Genomic DNA, 18944 nt, shown 5'->3' on the forward strand with positions numbered 1-18944 from the left:
GTCTCTTCTGCCTCTTTACCTACTCTTCCATAACTCTTACGTCAGAGGTCTCACCTGTCCTGAGCCACTCTTTGGTGAGTATGAGCACTAAGAATATTCACTAACGTCAGTGTTACTCAGCGAGGCCACAGGTTGAGAAGATGGTTGTGGAGTATAATTTTGTGATGCGTCTCAGGGACATAAGGGCTCCTGGGGATGGAGCTGAGCTGCAATCTCAGCTCTAATGTCACCCAGCTGTAGAGCCTTTCTTACTTCATAGAACTTCCTGGGCTTCTCTTTTTTGTGTTTTCAGTCATTGTATTTTTTTTTAGAAAACTCTGAGAACCTTTCAGCTTGACCTTGTAGCAATCTAAGCAGGGCGGTAAAAACATGTAGGGATGTTCGTCAGTGGGAGAGTACTTGCTTAACACGTGACATGTTCCCTGTAACAACAGCACAAAACCAAGATCGTCCAAACATTTATACATCAATAGAGCACTATAACAAATTAAAAAGTTGAGAGGGGCTGGAGAGATGGCTCAGCAGTTACAAGCACTGGCTGCTCTCCCAGAGGTCCTGAGTTCAATTCCCAGCAACCACATGGTGGCTCACAGCCATCTATAATAGGATCTGGTGCACCCTTCTGGTGTGTCTGAAGTCAGCGACAGTGTACTCATATAGAATAAATAAATCAGACATTTGAGAATGTGTGGATGTAAGCAGTAAGCACCCTTCAGCTGTGAACACAGCCCTCTCCTGGGTGATCCACACAGGTCATTGCAGCAGTCTCCAAGCCAGCCTCTGGCAGTCACTCCCTTGCTACTCTTTCCTGTAACTTGGCTAGGATGGTTGCCAGAGTTGGCTAGGAATTTGCTGACCCTGGTTGCCCACACGTTTGGCTCTCTCCCCCAAGGACATGTGATGAACAGGGAACAGTGGTTGGCAGAAGCGGTTACCACTGAGGAAGGGAAAAAGCCTCTTCAAAATGAAGCTCAGTTACCACACACAGCGCCACCGATGGCCTTGTTTGTAATGATTAGCTAATGTTAATTTAGTGCTTTAAGAATTACTAATCTGGCTTTTATAAAAATGGCTCTTAGGTGCAGGCCACAGTGGTTGGTTTTCTGGCAGCTGTGGCAGCGATCATACTGGGCTGGATTCCGGAAGGGAAATATTACCTCAGCCATTCCATACTCCTGTGCTCCAGCAGTGTGGCAACCGCCTTCATTGCGTCTCTCCTGCAGGGTAAGTGGATTGGTAAAGGCCGGCTCGGCGGTTTTTGACGTTTCACTAAAAGGATTGTTTTCCCAGGATGGGGACTTTAAAAAATATTTGCTCATGATAAAAATGGCAGAAAATTTCCACATAAACTTAGTTCAGATGTATTTCTTTTATTTTTAAAGATTTATTTATTTCTTTATATGATTACACTGTCGCTGTCTTCAGACACACAGAAGATGGCGTCAGATCCCATTACAGATGGTTGTGAGCCACCATGTGGTTGCTAGGAATTGAACTCAGGATCTCTGGGAGAGCAGTCAGTGCTCCTAACTACTGAGCAATCTCTCCAGCCCCATCAGATCTATTTCTATCTCTTTTATCATCTATCATCTATCATCCATCCATCCATCCATCCATCCATCCACTTATCTGTTTTTTTGAGACAGGATTTCTTTGCGTGTAGCCTTGGCTATCCTGGAACTAGCTCTGTAGACCAGGCTGACCTCAGATTCACAGAGGTCTGCCGACTTCTGATTCCCGAGTACTGGGATTAAAGGCATGCACCACTATCTGGTTTATTTTGTTTCATTGTTTATAAACACAGTGGAGAGCAGGCTTTTCAAGGTTGTCCCCTTGGCCATAGGTAGATGTTATGGCCCTGTTTTCAATAAGAATTCTTCAATGTCCAAGACACTGCTTTACCTAAGAGTTAAGAAATGCTTTCCTGGAAATCTCACAGGGGACTTCCTGGCTTGTCACAAGCATTCCAGGGCCTCTTAGTTCCAAAAGCAATCCCTCATTTAAAATTTTAGTTGAGGGCACTTCCTGGACCCCTAGAGGACCTGAGTTCAGTTCCCAGAACCTACATGAGGCAGCTCACCACTGCCCGTGACTACAGCCCAGGGTGAAGGATGAATCCAGCACCAAGAGCTTCTGAGGGTGTCCGCACGCCTATGAGTACTCCATCACTCAGATGCACAAGTGTACATGTAAAAAAACAAACTAAAAACCCCAGACTGCACGTTCCTGTGATAATATAAATATAGCCTCGTACTTATGCCTGAGGTAGCATTTTCTGACTATATGTTTAAAAAACAGAAGTAAAAAAAAAATAACTGAGCTGGGCAGTGGTGGCACAAGCCTTTGATGCTAGCACTTGGCAGTCAGAGAGAGGTGGATCTCAGAGTTCAGGGCCAGCCTGATCTACAAATCGAGTTCCATTACAGCCAGGGCTACACAGAGAACCCTGTCTCAAACACCACACCTCCAACTAAATGTTAACAGCATCAGAATTTACAGGACCGTCTTCTTTGTATTTGTTGATGTGAGCGCTATATTAGGCACTGTGGATGTAACAGAATAGAGTCATTGAGGCTTTGTCTTCACTACATGTTTTTAAGTTTTTTTGTTTTGTTTTGTTTTGAGACAGTATCTCTCTATGTAGCCCTGGTTATCCTGGAACTCTCTATGTAGGCCAGGATGGTTTCAAACTCACGATGCCCCCTACCTCTGCCTCCAAGTTGTTTGTGATCAAAGGCATGACCCATTGTGCCTAGATAGATCTTGCTGAATTAAAATAATAATAATAATAATAATAATAATAATAAATAATAATAATAATAATAATAATAATGCCTCTTTCTGACTGTTTAGAAAGTGCTACTTAAAAAATTTCAATATATCAAGTGTGAAATATCTACAATTTTCTTTTTTTAAAGATTTATTTGTATTACACACACACACAACCACACACACACACACACACTGTACACACCAGAAGAGGGCATCGGATCCCATCACAGATGGTTGTGAGCCACCATGTGGTTGCTGGGATTTGAACTCAGGACCTCTGGAGGAGCAGTCAGTGCTCTTAACCACTAAGCCATCTCTCCAGCCCCTATCTACAAATTTCAAAGCTCAGATTTTTAAGTGGCTTTCTACGCTTCTCGCTTTATCTGGCTTGACAATCACTTTATATGGCGGCTTGGTATTTTAGCCATTTTAATACATGTAAAGCAGGTACTGGAAACTACACTTCACAGGCGAGGAAGCTTCACCTCCTTCAGCAGTACGGTCAAATGGCAGCTGTCCGCTGGGCTGTGTGTGCAGTGCCAGGGGGGCAGGCCTGAGAAAGGTCTCCATGTAGGGATCTAAAGGTGTGATCTAGGGAAGGCTTCTGTAGGGTCGCATCTCCTGTGGCTGTGAAGACATTTCCTCTCCCTTTCCAATGCACTGTGAAAAGAGTAGCTCTGCCGAGCAAAGCCTCCTGGAGTATAAGACTCGAGCATCGCTTGGTGCAGACACAAACTCTGCTGCTTGCAGGTTTGGCTTCTGAGCTCCAGTGTTGGGTACTCACCCAGCATCATACACGGTGTGGCCTCTGGCAAGAGTCTAAGCACTATTCCCTAGAACCCGGGCTTATCGTCTGTGAAGCCGGCATACCACAGTAAAGCGTTTGTCTCCACGGGTACTCCAAAGGTGTGGTGAGATGCTGTTTATTCCTTCCCACAACTGCTTATGTTTCAGACTGACGTACACGTACCATGTGCGAGCTGCACACTTCCCATTTCTTTGTATAACACTCTTTCCTTTTCCTCTTTTCTTATACTCTTGGTTATGGACGTAAGTGTTACCCTTCTCCCACTTGTATGAGTCAAGAAAATAAGGATCTGACAGTGTAAGCACTCAGTCACATTTCCTGTCGCTGGCTTAGAGACGGGGACTTGAGCCAGAGTCTCTTGTAAGCTGGATATGGTATTTGACACCTTCAGTCCCAGCACAGAGAGGCAGAGGTATATGTAGTTCTTTGTGAGTTCAAGGCCAGCCTGGTCCACATAGCAAGTCCCAGGACATGCAGAAGTGACAGTCAGACCCTGTCTCAAAACATTTTGTTTGTTTGTTTTTGTTATAGGGTCTTGTCAGATGTCCTCAGCTAGCCCAGAACTTACCGAGTAGACGAGGCTGGCCTTGAACTCATAGATAACCACTGGCTTCTACCTTTCCCTTCCAAATTCTTGGATCGAAGACATATACCAGCACACCCTTCTTTTTTAATCTTTTAAAAAGATTTAGTTATTTTTATTTTATGTGTATGGATGTTTTGCCTACATGTATGTGAAATATGTCCATGCCTGGTGCCCTTGGAAACCAAAAGAAGGTGTATCCTCAGAAACTTGAGTTACATATGGTTGTAAGTCACCAAACTCAGGTCTTCGGCAAGAGTAGCCAGTGCACTTAGTGACCGAACCATCTCTCCAGCCCCAAAGACTTTACTGTTTTGTTTTTTTTTTTTTTTTGAAACAATTCTTGCCAGTTTCCTTTCTTTCTTTCTTTCTTTCTTTTTTTTTTTTTTTTAAAGATTTATGTGTATGACACTGTTGCTGTCTTTAGACCCACCAGAAGAGGGCATCAGATCCCACTGCAGATCACCACGTGGTTGGTGGGAATTGAACCCAGGTCCTCTGGAAGAGCAGTCAGTGCTCTTAACCGCTGAGCCACCTCTCCAGTCCCCACTACTTCCCCTTCTTTTCTCTCTCTCTCTCTCGGTTTTTATTTTATCTTATTTGCTGTATGTGAGTGTATATTTTGCTGGTATGTGTGTCTATGCACCAGAGTGTCAGGTGGATGCAGAGAATTGAACTCGGGTCCCCTGCAAGAACAAGTGCTCTTAACCACTGAACAAATCATCTCCCAAGAGTATCTTGTATCCTCTGTTCTAAACCCTAGAATTCACATTGTAATTATATCCTGCTTCCTTATACTTCGCTTTGGACAATAAGAAGCATTTTTAGTTACCATATTTGGCATATTTTTTTTTTTTACTTTACTATGCAGAGAAATAGGACTTCTCTTTTCAACATTTTCACACTTCAAGGGTTAAAATTAAAATCTTTGGTGATATATATATATCATATACTTCATTTAACTAGAAATTTTAGTTTTAGTCAATGCCACACTGAACCAATACGTTTTGTGATCTCTTACAGTTTGCAGAAGGGCATTTTGCCAGAGTGGTTATAGTGAAATGTTTTGTTTGCTCAGTCAGTTTTTTGAGCATTGTAACTGAGACTGGTGTGTTGTTCATCCATGCTGTGTATTTCAGTATTTGGGGAATGGACTTTCCAAGTCAGCATCAAAAGTAACCAGTGTTCTTTCTCCTAGGAATAATAATGGTTGGAGTTATCGTTGGCTCCAAGAAGACAGGCATAAACCCCGACAACGTGGCCACACCCATTGCTGCTAGTTTTGGTGATCTGATAACTCTGGCCATATTAGCTTGGATAAGTCAGGGTTTGTACTCCTGTCTTGGTAAGTTAACTTGAAACTAAACAATCCATTTTTCAGAGTCTCTAAGAGAAATGTAAAATGTCACGAATCCATGGTGACCTTCATCTGTTAGAACTAGGGGTAAAATTGACTGGAACACTGTAACTTGTATGTTAATTATGTGTTGTAATAATATAAAAAATAAAACATGTATAATTGTCTTTTACCCCTCTAGGTCTGGTACCTCAGTGCCCCAAGATATCTACTAGATATGTTGGCAGAAACACATCCCAGCCGCACACTTTCCTACACTCAAACCCTCACATAAAAGAACACACAACACAATAGTCTTAGATCCAATTGATAAGATATAATCGCCCACTTAAACATACAAAACCCGGTACCATCCATCCCTTAGGAACATTAATAACAACCTGTAAATACACAGAGCAGAATCTTAACATCACCTGCCATGGCTTCTCACCCTCTCCTCCTCCTGTCTCTTCCTTTCCGTTCCAGTCTCCTCTTCTTCCTTCAAACTTCTCTCCTGCCCATCCTTCCTTCTCCTCCAATGACAGGCCTCCTTCTATCCTGTACCTGCCCCTCACCTGTACTTTACAGATTCAAGGGGGAGAAGGTTCTGGTGAAGTCACCTGAGTCCTGAGTAGGCAGCTGTCCTTGGGGCAGTGGAATTAGCATCAAAATACAGATAACTCCAGGGCAAACCACAACATTTACGCGCTGTGGTTTTCATACATTGACTGGAACAGTGTAGCTTGTATGTTTATTCTGTGCCTGGTTCTCATGTATATTTTTCCCCTTACTGAGTCCAGAACTCTGAGGTAATGTTTATCTTCTGTAATCTTTTTTCTTTCTGCCCCACCCCCTGCTTCTCTTTCTTGAGGAAGCCTCTTCTTGTAGCCCTGGGCTATCCCCAAACTGGCTGTGTGGACAAGGCTCACCTTCAGATCCCCCTCCCAAGTGTTTGGTTACAACACCTAGGTATCCTTTGTAAGTTCAGTTGAGAAAATAGAGGATCACAGGCGTTATATACGCTACCCAGCTTTATTCATTACGGGGGTTGCAGTTATTAATATTCCATAATTTCTGTGCTTTCTTCTAGTTGGCTAGCCAGTTAGGAGTTACCATCCATTGTTTTGTTACAGATTTTGAATGTGTGTGTGTGCGTGTGTGTGTGTGTGTGTGTGTGTGTGTGTGTGTGTGTGTGTGAGAGAGAGAGAGAGAGAGAGAGAGAGAGAGAGAGAGAGAGAGAGAGATTGTGTGTTTTAATTTACCAGTGGTTATTTTTTTCTACTAGAGAAGGGAGGTTGTCTAGGCAGGCATGGTGGCTAGCACTCGGGTAGCTGAGGCAGGAGAACTGTGAGTTTGGGACCAGGATGTGAGACTCTGTCATCAGAAGGAAGCTGTAGGAGCCAAAACTGGGTGTTCGGTGCCCCTTTGACTAACTTTGAAGCTAGAGAAGTTTCTTCTGATTTAAGTGGAAAGGAATATACAAGAGGATGAAGAGTTTCTCCCAGCCCTACTAAGAGGACATACTTGCCTGCCACAGATTAACTGGGCATCACTACAAGCCCGTAATCCCAGCACCCACATGGCAGCCCACAAACACCGCAATTCCATCATAGATGATCTGGCCTCTTCTGGCCTCCTGGTGCACTAGGCACGCACGTGGAACAGAGACTTGCAGATCAAACACCCGTACAGATTAAATCAATGCCACGATCCTAATGGATAGGTTAGTTCTCTGCCAGTGAAAAGAGCCAATTTCAAGCTAAATCAGATTCTATTAAATGCAGGTGTGTTGGGAAGCTGCGCTTTTCTCTCTGTCCCTAAGGACCAAGTCACCATGGGTTGGGGGACAGAGAGAAAAGGCACCAACCATGCAGAGAGGAGAGGAGGGGGAGGAGGAGGAGGGGGAAGAAGAAGAGGAGGAAGAGGAAGAGGAAGAGGAGGAGGAAGAGGGTAAGGAGGAGCCCAAAATGTTGGAAAGAGCCTTGGGGGAAGGGCAGCCTAGCCCCTGGGCTGGAAAGTTTAGTGTTGGGGACAGGGGTACCTTAGGTAGGGGTGGTAGATGCTGGGAGAGCTGGAGGCCAGGTCTGCTTTGATATGGAAAATATGCACCTCAGTCCCTTGTCCTGGAGTCCAAAACCCAAACTGTAATGTCTCGTTTAAATTCAAGCTTCCATATTTTGAGTGCTATGTGGTGCCACATTGAGATCAGGCCTGGGTCGGGTCTCATGGCGTATCTGAGGCTGCCTCTCAGTCTCGTCCCTCCTCAGCTTTCTGAGTGCTGGGATCATGGCTGTGAACCAGCACACCCGACACCACTCCGTTCGTTTTGCAGAGTTGAGGACTGAACCCAAGGCCTTGCACAGCCATGTTGAGTGAGGAGTGAGAGCAAGTTCAGTGTTCCGTAATCTTAGACAACTAAGTAACTATCAAATGTTGTTGAGGGAGGATATTCCAAGCCTTTGTTTGCCTCTCTGAAAGTTGGCTTAGCTTCATTGAGTTTGCAGGGTTCCAGATTCCTTTCATTTCATCTGTGTAATTGACGGCCCCAGGGATTTCCTTTTTAAATGGGCCACGGGTTAATCCCACAATTAATGAGCAGTTTAAGGTGTTCTGCACCGCCCTTTGTGCTTTGGGTTGTCAAATCGCTGCCCTCTGAGCACTAGGGGCCTCAGAAGCTCAGTGTTTTCATTCTGAATACAAAGATTAGAAGGAGGCACATTTAATTTTTAAGATCCCATTCATCTTGGAGAAGCCTGGTCCTTGGAAGCAAAGTTTAATTTCTGAACTACTCTGGATACACTGAGCAGTGTTTAGAGGGGGAAGGAGGCTCCTTTTGGAAGCTGTAAGTTTTGGCTATAGAGACTACATAGCTCAGAGGCTCCAACCACACTGCTCGACCAACTGGACACAGGAAAAGTTTCACGGGATCAATTCATGAAGAGGACGCAGCAGTTGTAAATCTGTATGTGCCCGATGTCAGTGCTGGGAAATATGTAAAAACTATTAACGGGAAGAGAAGGAATGACACAAGAACAGTGGGGGTTCCAGCACCTCCCTTTCCACAGTGGGTGGTAGGTAGGTCATCCAGATGGAAGTCCAGTGAAGAAACGCTGGAATGGACGTGCACACTGGTCCACAGGAGCCTGACAGTCTACAAAGTGTTCCAGTCGACAGCCACACGACGTGTATTCTTCTTGTGGGTGTAGAGCACTTTCTATAATAGACCCCATGTCAAGCCACGAGATAAATGCTACCACATTTAGGAAGCAGACATCATGTCCTGCCTTGTGTCACCGTGATGGTGTGAGATTGGAGGATAGATGACTATATGCAAATTCAGAGAATTCAAAATGGGAACTAAACATCTTAAGCCAGAGGAGCCTGGAGACAGGCTCCATAACCTACCGTATGGAGCACAGACAGGCCTAGGGAGGAGGACACTCATGACTATAAATGCCTGTAATAACAAAGGAAGATGGCCGGCAGCTGAGTACCACACAGCAGGGAGCTGACAGAGCAAACAGCCCAGGGTTAAGAGGAGCAGTGAAGTAAGGAACCAAGTGAGAAAACTGCAGAACAAATCAAGAAATGATGGCTTGGTTTTTCTTAAAGGGAAGAACGTTGACAAGACCAAGCTAGACCAAGAAGAGAAAAGGCCCTGAGTAGGAGCAGAAGAGAAAGCAAAGGCATCATAATGGGTGCCGAAGAACGGAGAGGGTCCCAGGGCGCTATGAAGGATTACACGCCAAAATCTCCGCCTCCGGGAGGGGGTACGTTTCTGTAAGCATGCACCCATCGAGACCTGATTAGACATGCAGCAAGTGCACTGGAGTAGTAATTACAGAGAAAAGAGGATTACTGGGCATGTGAAGCCAGCCTGGACTACAACGTGAGACCCTGCCTCAACAACGCAGATAAGCACACACATAAATGTGTTAAAAACCCCAGACAACAGAAGCTTCCATGAAGCATTCCGAGAGAAGGCGCCCAAGCATGTTTCATGAGGCCGGCCTCTCAGCCTGGTGTCCTAGCCAGGGACCCCAAGGAAGCTGTCGGCCAGAAGCACTGGTGGGCAGAGATGATGCACTCTCAGTAGAGTAAGAGCGAGCAGAATTAAACCAGCATCTGCCGGAGCAGCGCCTGGGAGACGGAGCTGAGGGATAGCGCCCGCTCCCTCCGCTTCCGCTCAGCGTCATGCTGGGAGTACGAACAAGAACAGTCAGGAAAACGGTATGAAAGGCATCCGAACAGGGAGAAGAGTTAGTTATCACTGTCTGCAGTGACATGCTCCTGTGTCTGTTAAAAAAACAACAAAAACCCTCAAGATTTCACCAGTTAGTTTTAGAAATGACAAAAGGGGGAAGAGTTCAGAACGTGAACCAGAACATAAAACTCAATTCATTTCTTTATACCAATAAAGACAGTGCCTGAGCTGAGATGGCGTTGTGCACCTGTAGTCCTAACCTTGAGAAAGCTGAGGCAAGAGCTCTTGAGTTCCCATCCAGGCTGCAGGCCACCCTTGTTTCACAGGGAGAGTCTGCCATGGACTTAGGTGTCCATCGGAGCATGTCCGAGTTGCTACGGCACTCTACTGAGGCTCCAGTCATGATTTTCTGTGGGTTTGGTCAGGGATTATAGTGATTATTTTGTCTAAATACAGTACTCTCCCCCTCCTTTTTAAACCGATTTAGCTCACTGCAGGAAGTCAGTGGGCTGGACAGTAGCTAGAGTACTGCCTACGGCTGCATCTCTGTGTTTGAGAGCACAAACCTCTTGACAATACTGCGGGCTTTTAAACTTTTTCATTTTAATTTCTTTGTAGCCTCTTTGGCGCCATGTACATATTAGATGTTGAATAAGCACCGTTTTTGCAAAGTACACTGTTCCTCTTGAAAACGATTTAGTTCATAGGATTAGGACTTATTCCAGTGGCCCTTATTCCTTATTGGCAGGGTGACTGTCCAGCAATATGATTGGTCGTAGCAAAACACCCTTTGCAGGAAGACTCGGGATTAGAGGAATTGTGTCCGGCGTCTTGCCTCAGGAAAGAGCTCTGTAGAGTAGGATCATTCCAGAAAAGTAGAAATGGCCAGAACCGGATTCAAGGTCTAGTTCGGGTGGAGAGAGGGGGGGGGAGGGAGGGAGGGAGAGAGAGAGAGAGAGAGAGAGAGAGAGAGAGAGAGAGAGAGAGAGAGAGAGAGGAGCGTCGTCAGTAGTGTGAGCTCTGGGGTGCTTCCGTGTGGCTTGCTGGGGAAGTGCAAAGGCTTGTTTGTATCCGTTCATAAGGCACTCTGTACACACTCGGTACATACACCATAATCTTGGAAGCTAGTAGAGTCCATCACCCAGTGAGCAACTGGGATAACAAGTGGGTACTGCTGGTTTCATTTTCTCGTTTCCGGATTTCTCTCCAGCGCAGAGTGGGAGTTTATCAAGGGAACGTTTCCACAGAGATTAATGCTCTGGCATAGGGAGAGAAAGCATGGAGGACCAGGACAGTCTACCTAAGATGCGGGTGTGGGCTGCTCCAAGAGTTGTACTCATGTGTCTTTAGCAGTGGTCTCATGTGGGAGTTTGACTTCTAGAGTTTCTGAGGAACTCCATTTCTTTCAGTCTAGCACCCCACAGTGAGGTGCATTCCTGAGGTGCATGGGAGTGGATGGGTAAGTTCTAATGAAGGACATCGATGATGGTGTGTGTGAGGTTCTCAGTCTACATCTGGGAAAGGAGTGGGCTTCAAGCCCCAGGTCGTACGTAACAGACACGTTGGCCTTAGCATGGCTCACTGCTATTTCGTCATTCGTGTTTGCAACATCCCTGTAAGAAGGGAATACTGTCTCTGTGCAGACAGTCTTCATAGCAAAGTGTTTATTGTGCTGGAATTCCTGACTCTGAGCTGGACAAATCATGACCAGACTCAGGGGTAAGAGCTTCCTTTCCCTTCCACTCCCTCATGATTTTCTCTACTCTGCTATTCTGCCTCATTTTCTCCTTCTGGGATCCTAGTTTTTTTTTTTTTTTTTTTTCCGGAGCTGGGGACTGAACCCAGAGCCTTGAGCTTGCTAGGCAAGCGCTCTACCACTGAGCTAAATCCCCAACCCCGGGACCCTAGTTTCTTAATCTTAAGTGTTTCTGAGGCTGAACTCTGTTTTTGTAACCTCTGCACATCTAAAGGATGGAGAACCAGGGGCTGAACGTTGTAATATGTCTGGTCTAAGGGAGGCCCGAGGTGGTCCCAGCATGGGGATGAGAGGAGCCTCACCTAGAAGGGACTCTAGGATGTAAAGACCTAGAATCTTACCCCACAGAAACAGTAACCATGGAATTGTTTGTCTGACCCTAAAATCATCACCAAAATAGGACTTTAAAAAATTATCTCGCACCCGAGAACTCTGATGGTAAGTTGTTAAAACTTTAGGCAAATTTCGACATCGAGTTAAATAGGACTGAGGGCATCATTGCCCCAGCCTCAGATGTGTTTAGGGAACTCTGCTCCTTCCTTCTGTTTGTGGGTGGTGTGGGGGGAGTGGGTGCTGTGTTCCATGGCAATGCTTTTGGGGGCCAGTGCACAGCTGTGGGCCTCAGCTCTTCTATCCTGTGGACACTCGGGGTGAACTCGGGTCATTATGCTTTGGTGAGCTTACCCATGAACCATCACGCCAGCTTACCAGCTCCTCTTTAACATTAGCAGAAGTTCTCCCTCCTACTGTGAAGGCCTATCAGGGGCAGGGTGGGTGGATTTCAGGGACAGGGCAGGTGGGTTTCAGGGACAGGGCAGGTATATTTCAGGATGGTGGTGTTCAGTTTTTCTGTAAGATGACTCAGTTAGTTTCTTGTGATTGGTTCAAACACACAAATCATAAACTCTAAGACGCCAGCAATGCATCTGTGTCTCATTAAGGAAAAATCAGATGGGCACTGTTGGCACATGCCTTAATCCCAGCACTCAGGAGGTAGAGGCAGGTGGATCTCTGAGTTTGAGGCCAGTCTGCTCTACAGAGTGAGTTCCAGGACAGCCAGGACTACACGGAGAAACCTTGTCTCAAAAAAACGAAAGAAAAAAAGGAAGGAAGGAAGGAAGGAAGGAAGGAAGGAAGGAAGGAAGGAAGGAAGGAAGGAAGGAAGATTGGCTGGATTAAATTCTCTACTTCACTCTCCCTGTCTCTTCTGTCCTTGTTGTAGGAGTCCGGGGATGTTCCTACTGGAAGTCTGTCTTAGGAATCTGTCTGTTTCTGAGTATGTCTGTCCCTGTATGTGCCCTGTCTTAGGATTTCCATTGCTGTGACAAAACACCATGATCAAAAAGCAAGTTGGGGAGGAAAGGGTTTATTTGGCTTACACTTTCACATCACTGTTCATCACCAAAGGAAAAGTCAGGACAGGAACTCACACAGGGCAGGAACCTGGAGGCAGGAGCTGATGCAGAGGCCATGGAGGGATACTGCTTACTGGCTTGCTCCTCATGGCTTGCTCAGCCTGCTTTCTTACAGAACCCAGGACCACCCACCGCCCACAATGGGCGGGGTCCTTCCCCATCAATCATTAAGAAAATGCCTTACAGGCTTGCCTACAACTCAGCCTTACAGAGGCAGTCCCTCAATCGAGGTTCTCTCCTTCCAGATGGGTCTAGTCTGTGTGCCAAGATGACATAAGGCCACGGCAAAAAGGGACTGTGCACAGAAAGTTGTTCAATGGGAAAGGAATGAAGGGCACTTTATAGGAATCTGTCATAGGCTTTACAAGGGATGGAAGAAACTGAGTTCACCTGATCCAGATAACAATAACCATATTGTTTTCAGCAGACAATTATCATAACACAATGCACTAGTTTTTAGTCAGGCATGGAAGAATGCATAATTTAACGTTACAGTTATGCTTTAGCTTGGTTGACTACATAGAAAATCCAAGGCAAGTAAAGTTGATGCATTGTTTCTGAGAAAGGCAGGTTAAACAGACTGAGCACACAGTAGGGCAGCACCCTTAAGTCTCAAGTGACCTCAGAGTGTATTATTAACTCTGGCTGTAAGATCCAGCAAAAAATCCAGTCTCTCAGAACATTAAGTTATTTTGATAATATTGCATTGCCACACCTTCTAGGCTTAAGAGTAAGACCTCTTGGGCTGTAAAAAAAGACTTTACCAGAAATGATATCAAATAGCCCAGTAGAATATGAGAGAGCCGCCCCAGAGGGGATCCAGTGGTGGAATGGGTCCAGTGGAAACAGTCGGTCATAGTGACTGAGTGGGCGTTAAACCAACAGCAAGGGAAAGACAGCGCTGCAATCAATGGAGCTGGATCCGGCTGTCAACAGATCCCTAAGTGGAGCGTGCCTTCCTGAGTGAGAGGTTGTGTTTCTCTCATCTGAAGAGAATGTTTGTGTCTTCCCTCAGTTCCCTGGTGTAAACAACTTTGTCTTCAGGACGCTCTTGGGGCTGAAAGACTCAGGAAAAGGTTTTATTCCAGAGGTTTAGGCCATGACAGCATTTTCAGTTCTGGGTGGAGTAGACATCCTACGCTAAGCAAGCCCCAGATCATCTGAAGACGGTCTGATGTCATTCTGGGCGTGGCGGTGCGTGTCTAACTCCAGCACTGAAGCAGAGGCAGGTGGATCTCTGTGAGTTCAAGGCCAGCCTGGTCTATAGAGTGAATTCTAGGCCAGACGGAAATACACGGGGAAACCCTGTCTTCAAAACAGAACAAAACAAAAACCAAAGATTTAATTTCCGGTTTCTCACAGGGCCCATATCTTTTTTTAATAGTGGGTTATGTCAGGGCGGTGGGATGGCTCTGCCTCCTGGGTTGTTCTAGATGCAGAACACGCAGGCTGCCACCATTTGGGTGTGCGGACTTCATAGTCCTGTTTACCGAAAGGTGAGCAGAGCAGTTGGTGTTCTTGTCCCTGGGTGAGCTGAGACAGGAGTGAGAACTTGTTCTGCTGATCTGCTGGGGATCACAGTACCTATGCGCTCTTTGAGGGCACCAGTCATTTTTAGTCACCCATGTCCTTGCTGTGTGGCCCATTTATCTCTTGCTTCTGTGTACGATGGGCTTAGGTTGAATTCTGAGACATAGTTATTAAGCCATTTCTGTAATGTCACCTACCAGCATTGCTCTAGCTGTTGTGGCTTTTACACACCTTGGCCATCCACGTGGTACATACGTTATATGGTATATACGCTACATGATATAGATATAGAAGAAAATGGAGGGTTGGGAATGTCCCCTATTTTAGGTAAGGATTTCCAGTGCCAGGCTTTATTATTGAGCTGTGTACAGACTGATTTTCGAGGCTTCGGTTGACAGTAACAGATCCTTTATCTTTAAGACATCCCTGGTTACTGCAGAAGTTTATTTGAAAGGGGGTTAACCAAGACAGAAAACAAAGTCTTCTTATTGAAATAGAGCGAATACGTATTGTCTTGAGAAAACCTGCCAGCGTTTCTCTTTTTAGGCAAGATCTCAGGAGCAAAGTCGGGTTAGTCTTCATTCTCCAGGTTACCTCGGGAAGGTGACCGGCTAAAGTTCTGTTACAGCATTGACTCCAGTTAGTTCAGTCTCTCAAGAATGGCGAGGCGCCCCCTGGCTGTCATGTGTGCTCCAGAGTCTCACTGACTTGACTGGATGTTGACTAATGACTAATGTTGGCATGAAGAATCCACACTTACCTGACTGCCAATGTCCTCGAGTGATTTCTTTAAAGCAGCGTGTCGCCTGGGAGTGATTTTTAGAACATCAGTTCTCAAGAAAGTGTGGTGGTTATTACTGGGTTTTGGGGGGAAAGTGTACAGTGTGTGCTACTGTGTTGGTCACACAGAAACAGTGGGATGTGAAATGTGTTACTCCACGGTTAGAGGACTTTAGACGATGGTGAATGCCATTCACGAAGTGTGGAAGCCGGGACCTCACAGGCGTGGCTGTGTTTGGCAGTTTAGTGGAGCCAGTGGTTTGCACGACTTTGGGTCTGTGAGTCTCTACTCCCCTGTAGTTTATTTCAGCACAGGATAAAAGCTGGACATGTGAGCTCTGGTGGGTACGAAAACCCCAATGTCCCGTGCGTTCTGGTTTTCAGGTGAGGAACAATTTGTCACATTGGCAAAAACTTGGTGGCTTGAGAAAGTGTCTTTTCTTAGTTTTAGAGGTCGGGCATCCAAAAGGAGTCAGGCAGGACAGATGCCAAGGTGTTGGAAGTGCCGGTGCCCCCAGAAGCCCAGGGAGAACCCGTTTCATGACCTTTCTTCCCGCCTGGCAGCCGCTGGTTCTCATTGCTTATAGAGCCGCCTTCCGTCCACACCACTCTTTCCTCTGTAGCTGCGTCTGGCCCTGGCGCTCTCTTACAAGGATGCCAGCGATCACACAGATCACCCCCACAACCTTCTCAGGACAAAACCTTGACTTTATCATATCTGCTGACATTAACGGTTTGAGGGGATCTCTGCGAGTCAATATACAACTTACCACAGTACTCAAGATGTGTTGATGTTTTCATACCAAATGCTATTCTAGCCAGGATTCACTAAACGTGTTTCATTTAGAAAAGGGGCATTATCTTACACTTTAATATGATGCATATGTTCGTGTTTGGCTTTTAATTGACCATTTTCCTCTGCTAATTGTGCCATTAATGGTTTTCTAAAAGTAATTCTTTCATTTTATGATCTCCATTAAACACCAGATTGAAATAGATCACAGCTCTAGTAAGTCATTTGGAAGTTTTGATTTCACAGTGAGTTTCCCACTTTTTTTAATGCTTAAGAAACTGACTTGGTGATACCTGTGCACTCTCAGAAGAGCTACAAACAGAAAGGGCCCTCAGCCCCACCCAGCATTGACACTGCATCCCGTATTTCTCCGTTTCCGCCTTCCTTCCTTTACTACTAAGTCCATAAAAGTCAGGTAGCACCCGCTATGTACATGTCCTGTGTGGACAGCTCAGTCTTCATGAGTTCCAATTCCAGGAAGTCTCACCACCGCCAGAGGAACCTGATGTACGCGCCCACGGTCCGCATGCTGCCCTTCCCTGGCTCCCGGCAACGGCTAATCTCTGTCTGATTGGATTTGCTTCTTTTGGACACTTCATGCAAATGGGATCATAATATGAGGCCTTTGATGCCTGGTGGCTTCCACTTAGCATGGTGTTCATTGCTGAAGAATATCCCAGGGTAGAGAGGACATGTCGGAGTGGCAGTCTATTGGATGGGTATACTGCCCTTTCTTCACTAACCACTCGGCAAATGCTTAGGTCGTCCCATGTCTGCACTTGTGCTTTACCACTTCGGTGAACAGTCACGAGCTTTTATGGAAAAATGCCTGTTTTCAGCTCTCTTGGGAGACTTGTAGACGCAGCATTTTGGCTTATGTGGTAACTTGGTTTAATGTTTTGCGGATCCACATGGGTACTCATTATTTTTAATTTTTTCCTCCTCTTTGACAACAGGGCAGCAGTGAGTGTTGGGGGGAAAAGGTCTCAGCTCCCTGATCCCTCCTGATATTTAGGTTGAAGCCTGCAGCAGAGCTTCTGTCTGGACCTGACCATGCTGAGGCACACTCCCCTCAGGAGTGCTCCTTTCTTCTGTGCTCAGTGGAGGCTCTCAGCCTCTCCTTCAGCCTCTCCTTCAGCCCCTCCTTCAGCCCCTCCTTCAGCCTCTCCTTCAGCTTCTCCTTCAGCCCCTCCTTCAGCCCCTCCTTCAGCCTCTCCTTCAGCCTCTCCCTTCAGCCTCTCCTTCAGCCTCTCCTTCAGCCTCTCCTTCAGCCTCTCCTTCAGCCTCTCCTTCAGCCCCTCCTTCAGCCTCTCCTCAGCCTCCTTCAGCCTCTCCATCAGCCCTCCTTCAGTCTCCCTCCTTCAGCCTCCTCCTTCAGCCTCTCCTTCAGCCTCTCCTTCAGCCTCTCCTTCAGCCCCCTTCAGCCCCTCCTTCAGCCTCTCCTTCAGCCCCTCCTTCAGCCCCTCCTTCAGCCCCTTCAGCCCCTCCTTCAGCCCCTCCTTCAGCCTCTCCCTCAGCCCCTCCTTCAGCCCCTCCATCAGCCTCTCCTTCAGCCCCTCCTTCAGCCTCTCCTTCAGCCTCTCCTTCAGCCTCTCCTTCAGCCCCTCCTTCAGCCTCTCTCCTTCAGCCCCTCCTTCAGCCCCTCCTTCAGCCTCTCTCCTTCAGCCTCTCTCCATCAGCCTCTCCTTCAGCCTCTCCTTCAGCCTCTCCCTCAGCCCCTCCTTCAGCCTCTCCATCAGCCTCTCCTTCAGCCCCTCCTTCAGCCTCTCCTTCAGCCTCTCCTTCAGCCTCTCCTTCAGCCTCTCCCTGGTGCTGTGGAATTGTTGGCAGCTTTAGGTGCTTTGGGAGGTTGGAATGTTTCCAATCAGTTTACAGTAAATTCATGTTTCTCATCTTTAAAAAAGCAATGGAGAGGACCAGTCAGGTGGCTCAGCAGGCAAGGCCCTGCTGCTCAGCCAGTGACTTGGAGTTGATCCTAGAGTGGGAGGAGAGAACTGACTGCCAGAGGTCTTTCCAGAGTTGAATTCCCGGCAACTACATGGTGGCTCACAACCATCTGAACAAACAAGAAACCCAAGGAGTAATGGAGTAACAACTGAAGTTGTATATATCACATGCTTATTTTAAAATTCCTCATCTTTCATATTTTAAGAAATGTTATTATATAGTAGGCGTTCGGCCTGTGTGTATGTCTGGGAACCCCCTGTGTGGAGTGCCAGAAGATGGAGCCCAGCCCTCTAGAACTGGAGTTTTAGACGGTTGTGATCTGATGGCAGCTCCCGGGATCAAACCTGGGTCCTCCGGAGGAGCAGCCGGTGCTCTTAACCACTGGGCCATCTCTCCAGCCCTTTTGTTTTTCTTTGTGAAAAAAATCACACTTTGTGTATGTGCGTGTGTATCTGTCCATCTGTCTGTATCTGTGTGTGTGTCTGTGGGGGCAGGAGCATGTGTGTGTAGCTATGTGTCTGTGGGAAGGAGTGTGTGTGTGTGTGTGTGTGTGTGTGTGTGTGTGTGTGTGTGTGTGTGAGTGTGCACTACAGTGTTCATGTGGAAGCCAGTGGCTTTCAGGAGTCCATTTTCTCCCACCAGGTTGGTTCAGGGGATCAAATACCAGGGTCAGGCTTGCCCAGAAGTTCTCCATGCTGAACCTTCCCGACAGCCCTACCTTACAGGGTTTTGTTTTGTTTTGTTTTGTTTTGTTTTGTTTTGTTTTGTTTTGTTTTGTGTGTATGCTGTCTTTTTGTGCCCTAGACCGGCCTTGAACTTGTGATCATGTGTGTACCACTTGCCCAAGCAAGTCACCTTGTTTATACATTTAAATTGCTAGCCATGTAAAAATTACGTTAGGTGCTTGAAAAAAATTGTGAGAAAAGTGAGCTAAAGTAAAATGTCTCAGAGATGATCTTGCAGGCAAGGATTCCAAGCTTAAAGTTTGGTTGGCTGCCAGGCACCGAGGGCACAGTGCAG

General features: G+C 46.4%; 1 protein-coding gene across 3 annotated transcripts in view; it reads left to right on the forward strand.

Moving 5' to 3' along the window:
* Slc41a2 (solute carrier family 41 member 2) overlaps window positions 1-18944 on the forward strand; it is a 104777-nt gene that overhangs the window by 36386 nt on the left and 49447 nt on the right. For all 3 annotated transcript variants that reach the window (XM_032910571.1, XM_032910577.1, XM_032910585.1), the window contains exons 5-6: window positions 1080-1224; window positions 5362-5508. In XM_032910571.1, the coding sequence (XP_032766462.1) occupies window positions 1080-1224; window positions 5362-5508 (292 nt within the window). The remainder of the gene's footprint in view (window positions 1-1079; window positions 1225-5361; window positions 5509-18944) is intronic.

The sequence above is a fragment of the Rattus rattus genome, chromosome 1 (assembly GCF_011064425.1).
Source record: "Rattus rattus isolate New Zealand chromosome 1, Rrattus_CSIRO_v1, whole genome shotgun sequence".
NCBI classification, from domain to species: domain Eukaryota; kingdom Metazoa; phylum Chordata; class Mammalia; order Rodentia; family Muridae; genus Rattus; species Rattus rattus.